This window comes from Alligator sinensis, unplaced genomic scaffold (genome assembly GCF_000455745.1).
Source record: "Alligator sinensis unplaced genomic scaffold, ASM45574v1 scaffold1499_1, whole genome shotgun sequence".
Taxonomy (NCBI): Eukaryota; Metazoa; Chordata; order Crocodylia; family Alligatoridae; genus Alligator; species Alligator sinensis.
The window spans coordinates 1124673-1138187 of NW_005842494.1; the positions used below are offsets into that span (position 1 = coordinate 1124673).

Consider the following 13515-nt stretch of genomic DNA (forward strand, 5'->3'; position numbering starts at 1 on the left):
GGCAGGGAGGGCGCGTTCCCGAACCCCTCGCTTCGCACGGGAGGAGACGAGCCCCGTGCAGCGCTGTTGCACAGGACGCAGCCCCTGTGCTTTCAGGATTTTTTATTGCAAACATCATTAGGGATGAGAAAGATGGTCCTGTGGCCCTGCTTCGACCTTTCTACTCTGCCCCCTTCATGTTTTCCCCTGGGTAGGTCTGTCTTCACTTAGGCGGTTGGCAGGCAGCACTTCCTTTTCCATTTACTAGTTTGCAGCTAACTTTAGCACCAGCTCCCTTCCTGCATTAGGTGATTCACGCAATCCTAGTGAGCAAAGATCCGGCGCCGGGCACTGAGGGGACAGGAAGCGTGCGTCCTGTGACCAAAACCCTCCCTTTATGAACAGAGATGATTTTCTCCCTTTGACAAAAGATGCCTCTTGTGCCAACGCCAGCTGTGAGGTCTGCAGGAAGAAGGAACAAAAATAACTCGGGAAACCAACGTGTGCTGTTGAGAGCATGCGGCTCTGAAGTGTAACCTACTTTGAGCAACTATTTTCAACAAAAAATTGTACTAAGTGGTATTGGCCTCTGCCTCTAACGAAGACATGATATTTTCCGTTACTTGTCCCACTGCTGGAAGCGGGCTTCTTCCTCTCGTAGTCCAGGAGCAGTTTGCACTTTCCTATTCTGAAAGCACTGCAAAACGAGCACAAATACTATTTTGGCATCTCACCCTTACGTTCCTGAACATCATTTAATTTCTTTAGGAAGCAGGCTCCCTCCAGACACGCAATTCAGAAGAATTACACCAAAACTTTTAGATCAGGGGTGCCAAACTCCCTTGGCCCCTCCAGCTGCCCCCAGCCAGATCAGGAGCACGAGGCTCATCAGAGCCAGGATCCAAACTCAGTTCTAGCAGCCAGACCAGCAGAATTAGGGAACAGCAGGGTCAAGGCAGCTGCCGCTCACTCCTCTGCCACAGATGCACGTCCCCCACGCGGGTCTGTGCACCAAAATTTAGTACCAGGCCCTGCCCAGAAGCCCTCTGAGCTGGATGCACACCGGATTCTTGACACCCCTGATCCAAATCAGTTACAAAACCAAATATTACATCCTGCTCAATCTTGCCACCAGGTGGAGATGACCTATTATTCACAGTAGACTGACTGGTGAGGAATTTAGCATTTCTTTGCCTCCTTTAAACCGTCATGAAATGCTAAAAGTTTCCGTGCATACACTGGATTCTCCGGAGTTGGAGGAGACCCTCTACCACTCTTCTCTGAAAGATCCGTCCACTTTGCAAATCTTCTGTGAACTGAAGTAGTTTCTACCTGAACAGGTTTCAGGTGAAGTGCAAGAAGTTCTTCACGTAGCAACATGCTACAAAAAGGTAAGGAAGAGCAGGGATTGCACCAACCATGACAGAAGATTCCCTTTCAAACTAAGAACTAATTATTTCACGGCAGGTTTCTACATCACCTTTTAGTATAAAATATCCTGAAAATTCTTGTAAAAAGGAGCATTTGGCTATTTCTAACTGCTGTAACACACACAGTATATATACACACACACACACACTCTCATAAACGTGTCTCATTTATTTTACTGTCTACGTAATTCAGGCCTATATAACGAGAAGGAAAGTAGATGAACAGTCATTACTTTTTCCAACGGAACAGCAAATTCAGTAATTAAATGACATTGGAGATTTCTGCATACAGTTTGTTCATTCTGTTATGTTAACAGGGTGATTATATTCTGCCCAAAGCAAAAAGGCCAGGCAACTGAAACAGGCCATCTTAAGAGCAAAGCCAGGACAATTATGTTCCACTAGAACTAGAAAGAAAGCTTTAACCATTGTTTTGTAAGTCATAACTAAGTACCAGTAAAATAGCAGCAGCCACTGCCCTTACCTACCATCCACGATGCTTTGGCAAATATTGTTAATATGATAAGGATTAGGTCTTGTGACAAGCAGGTTTGACACAAACCAAGCTCCACTGAATAAATGGGTGTATGCAAGGCGGTATTTCTGCTACCACAACGGTAGAATCATTTATCTGGAACATCTTTTACCTGCACTAAAACTTACAAAATGTAATCAAGGGGAACTATTACTTTTCTTTCATTCAGTCCCTTAGTTCAACCTACTCTTACACCCTCTCCACACACACTTCTTTCAACCCAGCTCAAGTTTACACAAACTACAGGCCAATGTGCTAACAGTACCGCTTGGGCCTAATTCAAATAACCAAAATACTGTGAGTTTCACCATATCGATTTAATACTTCCATGTCAGCATTCCAGGGTAGATTAGCTGATCTGAATTTAGAATCATCTTTCAAACAGATTAGAAAGCAAACAATAAACCTCCCGCATCAATCCATGCTGTATTAGCATAAGCTTGATGCATCCACCTTGCCACGTTTTCCCCAGGCGTCATAATTAATAACATCAGCCCAGTTTGCTTTGAACTTTGAGTTTGCGACAAGATTTTATTGATTAAATTTATATTCCACTCCTATAAATTTATATGCCCGCCCGCGCGGGGGGGGGGGGGGGGGGGAAGCAAAGCTAAATGCAATTTGTAATTAAGAAGTGACAGCATCAATAACATTATGATCCAAAAAGATCACGGTTTCCTCTTATACTAGTTTAACAGAAGGTCCTTTGAGGGTTAACAGGAGCTTACACACAGGCATCCTAACTAGCTGGTTAGAGTAACCATGATCCATTAAATGCAACAGCAATGTCATTATTCTCTTGTTCACTTCCTTCTTGCAAAATCATTTGCCAAACATTCAAATAAGGAGGCCCTAAATGCAAGCGATATCGTTTTCAGATGGACAGCCAAACCCTCAACCCTCACTGAAGTCAATACGACACTGCTCAGTGCCTTTACGGGCAGATTAACTCTACTTCAGTGCCCAAATATCAATGAGCCTGTATCTGTCCACTCAGGCTGTCAATTTTTGAACTTGTCAGTTCTGTCAAGAATACCACACAATTTCAGAACCTACTTTTGTGAAAAAGTACAGAATATCCATTGATTAAGGGACAAATAAAAGACAAAACACTTGGTCACTAATAAGATGCAGTTCTCTTTATTAATAAGACATTATTACAGCACTTTAGATGAGACAGAACTTTTAATAGGCCTTTACCGTTTGCATATACATATCAAAAACAGTATGGTAAAAGGCACTGTAGGTAGAATCTAGCTATCCAGTGATGATAACAGGAATCTATAATATACTCCTCACTACGGTATTTAGAGACATCTTCCAAGTACAAGTCCTGAAATTAAACTATTTTGACAAGGCCTCAACCCTGCAAAGACTCTGGACAGACTCCCTGTGGAAGTCTCTGCAGGGTCAGGGCCTCAGCATGGAGAAGCAGAAACAAGACCAATTAGGATTTTAGATATTCACTTGTAGACCTGCCCAAAGCCTTGCATACTTTTGCACACAGCACATTTTAAATGACATTAAATCATACTGCACAACCATAAAGTGAGTGCTAAGACACTATATACATCCATATCAAAAGCACAACCAACATTTACATTGATAAACCACCACCTGAGTCGAAATGACCACCTTTTATACCAAAAAAAAGGTCAGTCCCTGGCTGAACTGTCTACCTAGCCTGCCATAATATATACACAATATTGATAATGAAATTATAAAGTCACAGGTATCAGCTTCTTTTCAAACAAACATCTACAGACAACTTGTCTGTGAGGCTGTGGGACCTCACATTGAACTATATACATCAAGGACCGACTTCCAATGCAAGAAAGCCCAATCCAATAATTCTCTGACCTATGTCAGTGGAGTAACTTTGGTTGATCTTTTATCTGCACACAGAGATGCAGTAAGTGCACGCGACAGAATTTTAGAAGTTAGTTAGAACACGGGATTATTTCATAATCCCTCCTGTCTAATAATCCTGCTTTACAGCGCAGTTACTAGCATCTATGTACCAGCACACCACTTCAGTGCTTTTTATCGGTTTACCATAAACTTAAACCTGAGCAAGGATATTCCCAACAGCAACTTCTATTGGGTTCTTAGCAGCCTACAAGAAAGCTTCCCCAATAGAGAAGGAGTGAGAATGGTGGATCGACTTTGTAGTCGTTTTACAATATTTTCAAAAGCAGGGAAATAAATAATTTAGTGTTGAAACATATATTACTGTTGGCAAACTTAAGACAGCAAGAGTGCAAAAATATTCATATAGACAAACAGGTGCTGCTTTCTACAGAAAGAATAATTAAAATAATCCAAGTGCTTTAAAAGAATGACATCTAAATGTCAACATCTTTTTAGCAAGGCAGGAGTCATATTAAGGCCCTATCCAAGTCATCTTTCCTTCAAGTCTCTTCTATAAGGACAGCAACACTGAGAAGGGAGGAAGCTGTTTAGTACCAATACAAAACCACGCCTTGCTGACTAGAGATAGCTACAGACAAAATTACTAGGAGAAAAAGACAACAGATGGAGCTGAAAGGGACGACAGGTTTTTGCCTTCCTTAAGATTCATCAACCCATACAGGAAACAATCATGAAAGGAAAAGACTCTGCCGTGACATCTTCAGCTCTGGTGAAAGCAGGAACTAAACCTTGTAAGCTACAATGGGCAGATTCTGGGTAGATCACAGCTCTCCATGTTTGGCCATGCCAGTGACGCCGACCATTTTCACCTTTGCAGCTGGCGTTGGTTAGGGATCCACTGCCCAGGGCACTCACCTCTGCTGCAGCAAGACTAGCAGATTATGCCCAGGGGCCACCTGAGGCTTGTCAGCAATGCAACACAAGCAAAAAAAATTAAACAAATAAGCTATCATTTTTCCTTCTGGGCCTCATCTTCCAGAGGCTTTGCAGAGCCTGCAGGCTTGTGCAAACAAACCAAGGACCAAAAAGGAGCCCTGCTCTCTACCCCTCCTGGCAGCTGCTTAGCCCTTTGTCACCCCAGGCCACAGACAGCCTCTCCCAGCACCTTTAGGCTGCTTTCATAGTCTTTATTCTTCCCCCTGCAGGTACACATGGTCCACTCTCCTTCATTCAGCACACTGGTGTCAACTCCATTGCTGGGAGATTCATTGCAGTACAGTCCTTTTTCCATCTCTCAAAGGCTCATTGAACTTCCCCAAAAAACGATCAATCATGGTTTACAAGTACTGTATTTAGCAGTGGATGTCTGGAGGGCAGATTCCCTATGAACAAAAATAAGTACAGTTAAGAGTCAAAAATCTATTTTTCACAAAATCCTGTTCAATACGCGACTAAGTGATCTGCAAAACAGTGCCCTAGTTTTACTATTACAAAGAGGAAGAAGTGCAAAAAGAGTTATGTTACTGATATTTCACAGACACAATAAGTATTTAAACCGTAGCTCTCTCTGAAGTGCACCAGCAGTAAATAGGCTCATGCTATTCTGTTTAATAGTTTGGTAACTGATTAATTAGCAAGCACTTGAATACTAGAAGCACATTGGGCAGCGTGGATTCATTCAGTTATTGAATAAACTGTGTCATAACAGTATTAGAGATTGCAAAACTGCATAAAATAAACTCTGCTCTCACCTCTGATTAGCTAAAAACCTTAAGTGAGCCACTTCCTCACTTTGAAAGATTGTTACAGGCACATGAACGCCACACAGATGAAGAATCACAATTTGTGATAACGGAACTGAGAAAATTTCCTTTTTCACTGTGTAGTCAGGCGTGGTTCAGGTTAGCACCTGAGGATTGACATTTTAGGTGTTCCCCCAGCTGACTAGCAATCGTTTTCGTGCGTTCCAAAGACTGTTCAAGACACAAAATCTGACTTGCACTTTTTAATTATGTTTCCAGAAAAAAGCCATGAGAACCGAAAGATAGAAAGTCTCTTGTTTTTTCCCGAAACGACCAAGTATGTGTTACTGCTCTAAACTGCTGACTAGGAGGCCTTCTTGGAGCTGCATGCTGAGAATTACAAGTTATAATTAAGAAGAAGTTAGCAATGTAGGTGTCACATCTAAGACAGTGGACTGGAGATACGGATTCTTCCTCACAAACATGTGACAAGGGCCAGTAACCCCTTTGGCAGCAGCAAAACTCATCTCTAGACTCAAATAGAAACATCCTACTAAGTAGCTGTGAACCTTTCCAAGTGGTACACTGACTTGAAAGGGAAAGTTTTTAAGCCCCAGGCTGAACAAAACTGCAAAATGCATATAAGACAGAAAACCACCTGCGTAAGACTTAAGCTTTACATAAGTATACCTTACCACCGCCCGCCACTCAGAAAAAAGCAGTATCAGATGTTTTCTAATGTACCCTTTGGGAAAAGCCAGGAGGGAAAATAATGAAGGAGATCATGAATGACCCGGTCTATCTGTCCAGACTTTGGACGAAGTATCAGATGTCCTGGAAGAGGTCACTTTCTATCCAGTGTTGGCAAGCAAATCATTCTGGGGATTTATTTTAGGAAACCCAAGTGCAAATGTTGTTGTTTTGAAAGAAGCCAGACTGATAGGACAGTGCACTGAACCCCTTTCACAGTAGAATCAGTACAGCATATTCACACTAAACCCCTCAGGACTGAGCCGAAGCCAATGCAGAGACAAAAGGGTAGTTCACTCTCTGGTATAATTTGACTATTTGCATATAAGACCAACAGCAGCAGCAGCAAGCTATAAGATACCCGACTCAGAGCTCAAAAACCACCAGGTCCATGTAACACATTAATATCCCTGACTTATAAAGGGTATTATACAAAATTCAAAACCACTTTCCTGATAACTTAAGCTACTAGCATATTGACATGAAAATACATCTGCAATGTTATCCTTTGGTACATAACTACGGCAAGATGTCCATTATAATTTCAAGTGACAATATTTCTGTTGCAAAGGACTAAGCATGCATTAATATAATTTTTCAGCCAGAAAAACAAAAACACACATGCACATACGCTCTTATCACACAAAATATAGTGTTCACAGGACACCAACTGCTCAAATCCACCACAAAAAACACAAATGGGGTTTAAATTCTGTTACAATTTTCCAAGCTACATGGGGCCTCATGTAAAAGAAGCATGAACATCAGACCTTCATAAAGAGCCTTGGACTAAGAAAAACACTGAAAAATGCAACTTATTTTGAAGTCAACTGTAACTACTCGTATACTGAAGTGTGCGTGCTCATTTTACCATATGCTTTTGTGACTAACTCTAGTTCATCAGCAATCCATTGCTTTTGGAGCAGTACACAGCAGAGTTTTCAGCCAACTGGGTGACTGTGGAGTGGCACAGATGCTGCCCTCATGCTGCCAAAGTTTCATAACTGATGGAACACAGCACAAATCAGGGCCATCACCAATTTTACTATGGAAAAACTAGCGCGTTGCAAGACAGAAAAAGGCAAAACTTTAATCATCCTCTGGGAAGAATAGCAGTGATCTTCACACAAATCCAACTTAAAAGCACTTAACACTTTGCATTGCAGTAAACCCATATAAATTAGCTAACAGTGGGGTAACGATCAGAAGCCAGCAACGAAGGACTGCATATGTTCTGAAACTTTACATAGACAGCAGGTACAAAACTAGAACTCTTCTGATGTGTTCGGGTGTTTAAAAACAGAAGCTGGCAAAGCTCAATATACTGGAGCACTCGTTCACACCGGAGGAAGGACACAGAGATGATCACGGTTTACTCACCTTTTCCGTGAATGCAATTTCTTATAGGCCCCATATCCTGCTAGTGACGCCACCAGGGCACCTGGAAGAAAACCAAGACAGTCCAATGTCAGGCTCGCCACTAACTTACAGAACAGGCCATTTCCAGACTGTAGCGCTTTGGGAGGGACCCTTGTGACTTTCCTGAGAAGGCCTGTAGCTGTTTAATCACAGACTCACGCAGCTCTTCCTCACGGCTGAATGTTTACTAAAACCTGCTTTAACAAAAAACTTTTCCTTGCTCAGAAGTGTCTCCACAATACTAAAATCATGCACCCTGCGGTCTGAGGATGTTGGGTAAACTGAGCAAGGAAGAGATGTCAGTCCATGAGATAATCTTTTATTTCAGAACCCACATCATTCTAGTTCTTTGTAGAATGCAGCAAAACACTGTGGAAAAGTGAAAACCTGCCTTGGAATTTAAGTTCTCTCACCTATTGATTCCCCCTCCTTCCCCTGCAAAAGGCAGACACCATATTGAGACTGCTACATTGCTAAGAAAAACCAAGCGGGTTTTTTTTCTTTTTCAGGAATGCATGCACACTTTCCTGATACACATGCATTTCAAAGGCAAAATTGCCAGTTCACCCTTACAATCACACACAATCAAGTGAAAAGTAGCTATTCTGCATAAAAAAGTAAGAAGAAAAACAGGCTTCGGTGCATCTCCTACTCAGTTTAAATAAAATTACTTACCAAAAATAACACAGAGGGTGATGATTACACCTAAAATAAAAAAAGGCAAGTGAATTAATCATCATAAAAATAGCTTGCATACCAATTAGTTACACAGGCTAGGGGAAACATGCATTTATTTTGACTTTATAACCTACAAACTAAATGCTTTTTGCGGATTTAAGAGAATATCAGTTAAGACACATGGAAGTCCTTCACATACAAAGGTCTTGTAGCGAGCCAATTTTCACACAGCTTTTATGGTAAGAAAGGAATCAGTAAGTTAAAAATTACTTCTGTCTTTTGACAAATGTTGCAACAGCTGCCTTTCACCTCTCAAAATGCCTTAAGAAACTTGCATGAATGATATTTCAGACTTGGGACTGCATCCTCCTCCCACCCCAAGCAAAGCAATCTCTGACCCACAGACAGTATTACAGGACCACACAAAAGGGAGTCATTTGTGTTTGTGTGCGTTGACAGTTGCTTGTTTTTACTTACCTGTACTTAACCCCTCCTTTAAGTGACACGATGGAATTCCCGGCTTCCACTGATTTCCACCAACATACTGAATCTTAGCTTCCCCGTGTAATGTGTAGCCTGCATCACATTCAATTGTAATGTTATCTCCAACAGCATATGGCGGCTTTCGTCCATCAATTATTCTTCCATGAGCAATGACCAGGACAGTTGCAGTAGGAGTTGAGGCCGAGCTAACTGAGACGGTGGCTGGAAGTGGAAACAGAAAGATACACTTCTTTTTCAGCCTAACACAGAAAGAAAACTCAAGTAATCTTACCTGAACTTACACTTGCAAGCTTGTACAGAACAACCCCAGAAACGGACAACTATGCATGCCATGGGCAACCTCCCAAAAGCAGGTAGGGCATCATTTGACACTAAATACCAAACTATTATCATCTCCATTTACTTAGCGACTTTGCAATGGCATTTGTCCACTGAGAGGGTCACTAGCCTTTAATTCACACTCCGAGGTACATTACAGGCACACTTTCACAAATACACCAGCAGTACTCTGCTATGTTAAGGCTTGATGAGCAGCTATATTTACACTGACATCAGCATGTAAAATATGCACCAATGCCAGTTTATAGTACACAACCTGCAAAATTCCATCCCAAACCCCAAAAGGGTTGACACAAAAAGGTACTTTTCAACTGGCCAATCCCATCCCCCTTTCCCGCCTCCCCCGCTCAGAAAACCAAACCAACATACAGTTTCACATCAGCATCACAGTTCAGCTTTAACAGTCACACGGATTCGCTAGCCAACCGATTCATTCCTCAGGTCATCTAGTTGCTGGTTTCAGGTAACATACCGGATTCATTTTGTGATTCAAACAATCTGTGCAGGATTCACTGCATCACCAATGAGAAATTCAATTCCTGTTCATACTTACTTTGACAAACTGGCAATCCAGGATGCCAGGTATTATCCTCTTGGCATTCAATCACATCACTTCCAATCATGACGAAGCCAGGAAGGCATTTCATAGTAACTCTGCTTCTATAAATATAGTTAGGTGAATATGCAGTTTCTCTTCTCCCATTTGGAACTGCTGGCTCTGGACACTTGACCACTGAAAGAAAGTATCAAAGAACAGAAAGCTCTGAAACATTTGTAGACAGCACCTTTATTTTACAGACACCACTAACAGGTTTTTGTTTTCAGTGAACCTAATTTAAAGTGTATTCCCCCAACACATTTCCTAGGACTTGGACAAGGAAAGAAACGGAGGTCAAGTGTCTTAAATAAGCCCTAATGAAGTGTATCACCATCAAGATCAAAACAGTACAGGCAAATAAATGCCCTTCTCTCCCACATAAAACATGCACCCAATCAAGAAATGCCTCATTTTTGAAAGGCAGAGTGAAGGAAAAAGGATCTTTCCTTGAAAATATTGTTAAGCAGGAATAATTAAGTAGTGGCAGGGAGCCAGATCCTCTGACCCCATAGCCCAGGCAGCACGGGCTCCCTCCAGAAAGCCTGGGGGAGCAGGAGCTGTAGTTAGGGCAGCCTTAGATTTTAATCGTGGATTTGAGGGTTATCAGAGAATTTGTGATTTTTTTTTATTAGGGAAAACCAGGACCCCAGTTTATCACTAAACTCAAAAGCTTCTCACTATAGAAAGATGAATACAAAGAATAAACAACAACAAAAATAAAATGAACCACCTTTGCATCGAGGAGCAGGTGCACTCCAAACTCCATTTTTTTCTGCATCAGAACTACAGTGAATAGTTGCCTCCCCAATAAGTGAGAAAGGGACCGAACCTCTCGGCACAACATTACACTTGTAAGTTACCGATGCCCCGTAGGTATAATTTTCCTGTTCACCAGAGTGCGTCCCGTTTTCTATGTCTGGAGGTGGTAAACATGGAATTGCTGCAAGATATTAAAATAAATAAGAAAAACTGTTGCGTAAGAAGCCACAGCAAAACTTACAAGGTACAACATCTATAAGCAACAGTGCAGGCATTCAGGCAAGTAAAAATAATTACAACAGATTCAACTATTTTTCCTGCAATACTTAAGGAAACTGAACTGCCAAGGTATCAACTACAGATGAACTGACATCACGTTAAGAATACTGGTTTACATAGCAATTCCCCTAAATTAACTGACGCATCCGATAAGTTGTCTTAGTTTAGCAAATAAAAGCCAAAGAAAAAAAAACTAGGACATCACCAAAAATATCAGAAAGAATAAAGAGAAAATGGAAATGTAAAACATAACGCAGATTTTTCTGTTAGAATTAACTGATAACTGTAACGCTGTTACAGTCAACAATAGGAAGCGTGGAAACCTTGTTGAAGAACACCAACACACATTCTGCTATTTCATTACAGAACTGAAAACAAACGGTGTTGTATTAACATTTCCGCAATAAGAGTTTCCAAAAAATAAATAAATAAATAAATAGATTAAGTAATCTCTCTGAGACTGTTATGTACTGACACCCTTTAAGGACTGGCTAAAAGTTTTCCTAAAATCCCACTGTAATATTCCCTCACACGGTTAAGTTTTGCTGCTTATACATCAACAGCCAGGACATAAACACACAAACAAACAAACAAAAAGCTACTGATTCATGGTAAGGTTAATTTGCAAATAAAACTAGTTATGGAATAAGAATCTAGTGGCGATACAAACAAATTCTATGGACAATCCCATAGTTTTAGGGGATAAAAGATTTCTGTATGAAAACTTCAGTCAATGACGCCAAGACTTGCATCTTATCGGTTCATAGGACTAAAAATCTGTAACTTGTGCTAAATGGAAAATACTGCCAAACAAAACAGTTACCCTATATTAATGCAACTTTCCTTTGATTCAATTTGACACTTTAATTAGATTGAGGCCAATCAACTTCCAGTGATCCATTAATCCGGAGTTAATCACTGTGATGGATCATTCAAAAGGTAAATTTGTACAAAGATAAAATCTTCAATTAAAGTTTGAATTTGGCTCATATACACCAGCTACCATAACTTGGACAGCCTTACTCCAGTCCTTCCTTCACACATGCAGCCAATAGCTTGTAAAATAGTTAAGAAGCTACTTTATTTTCTATAGTCATAAGTTTCCTTTAATAAACCTATTGCATAGAACAGCATAATGAAAACTTGCTCTTGGAACATATAACAGTATCTGTTTAACTCACGCTGGCACTGTGGAATTGGTCTATCCCAATCAAGACGTTTGCTAAACAATACACATCGAACAGACTGTGGTCCAATTAATCTGTACCTAAGTAGGAGAAAAAAAAGGAAATCCTTGCAAATAAGTTAGTGGAAGCTCCCGGCCAGCAGCTCATGCACATGGATATACTTCTGTCCTACCAACGGATGAAGCAGCAGCACCAAGGTTTTTAAGCTGCAATTCTCTTTGCCAAGAAAAACCGTCTATTTGGCCACGTATTCCAAACACCGAAGCCAGAAGAACAACACGTAAAAACAGCGATTCCAACCCACGAGTCGATGAAGGTCAGTTTTTCAAGATGTGTAACCCTCACCACGGCTCACATTTTGCAATAACCAAAGCAGCATGAATATACTGTTAAAGGAGGGAAAAAACTGACCAATTAAAAATTTCGGTGTTTTTGTCTTAATTTGTTTGAAGCAGGACCTTGACGTTGTCAGGTCTCTAGAACAGTGACTCTCAGCCAGGGTGTCATAGCACCCTGGGTGCCTTGAGATCCTTTCAAGGGTGCCGCAGGGTGCCACACAACATGTTATAGGGTTGTAACTGTGACTTACAAGCGGAACCCAGAGACTTTAAACAGAAATCTATAGTTGTGGCGTTTCAGAGTTCTTTGCAATGGAAATACTGATCTGTTCTACTGTAGGCCAAAAAAGAGAGTGGAAACTAAGAGCTAGCATGTTCCAAGGGGTGCCTTGAGTCAGTACACGGGGTTCTCAAGTGTAAAAAGTTTGAGAGCCACCCATTTAGAGAAACCAGAAAAGCTACTAAGAAAGTAGTATCAGAGAACACACAACATTTCTTTGGTAGGAACAAAGATGATTTTTTAAAGTAGCTCTTGAAATTTAAAAAAAAATGCTTGAACAAAGACTAGCTTTGGTAAACTGAAAAGGGCTGCTGCAACTGAAAAGTTAAAATATTAGACCCTGAAGAGCAGAAAAAACATCCACTTCTTTTATAATGGAAATACCAGACTCAACCTTTTCAAAGTGGACATACAAGGCGAGTGTAATTTCAGACTCTTCAGGAACACACAAAAAGCCTTCAAAAATGTCTAAGTCTACAATATTCTACTAAAAGATTAAGTCTTAATTTGATGCTGGCTAAATAACAGTAGTACAAGAGAGAAAGAAGGAAAAGCATTCACTGAAATACTTACCCGTCATTACAAGAAAACGTCACTGTTGAATTAACACCAAGACCAGTCTCTGTATGAACAGAACCATGTTGCAGGTCTCCTGGATGATCACAGGACATACCTGAAAGGGAACAAAGATGGGAATTAGGTGTCCCTAAAACGCATTAAACTTCACACTTCCTAGTTTTCCAAAACTTGAACTTCAGTTGCTTTTAGGAACCCCCAGACCGCAGCTCCCCCTGAGGCGGGGGGGGAGGGGGGGGGGGGGGGGGGG

General features: G+C 41.0%; 1 protein-coding gene across 1 annotated transcript in view; it reads right to left on the bottom strand.

Annotated features, from left to right (window-relative positions):
- Nucleotides 1-3061: 3061 nt before the first annotated feature.
- Nucleotides 3062-13515, bottom strand: part of LOC102386950 (complement receptor type 2) — a 19396-nt gene continuing 8942 nt past the window's right edge. Inside the window, exons 7-14 of the mRNA XM_025212953.1 lie at nt 13263-13362; nt 12066-12151; nt 10577-10786; nt 9802-9981; nt 8883-9110; nt 8403-8432; nt 7689-7749; nt 3062-5198 (exon numbers count right to left, since the gene is read on the bottom strand). Of these exons, the coding sequence (XP_025068738.1) occupies nt 5147-5198; nt 7689-7749; nt 8403-8432; nt 8883-9110; nt 9802-9981; nt 10577-10786; nt 12066-12151; nt 13263-13362 (947 nt within the window). The 3' untranslated portion in view covers nt 3062-5146. The remainder of the gene's footprint in view (nt 5199-7688; nt 7750-8402; nt 8433-8882; nt 9111-9801; nt 9982-10576; nt 10787-12065; nt 12152-13262; nt 13363-13515) is intronic.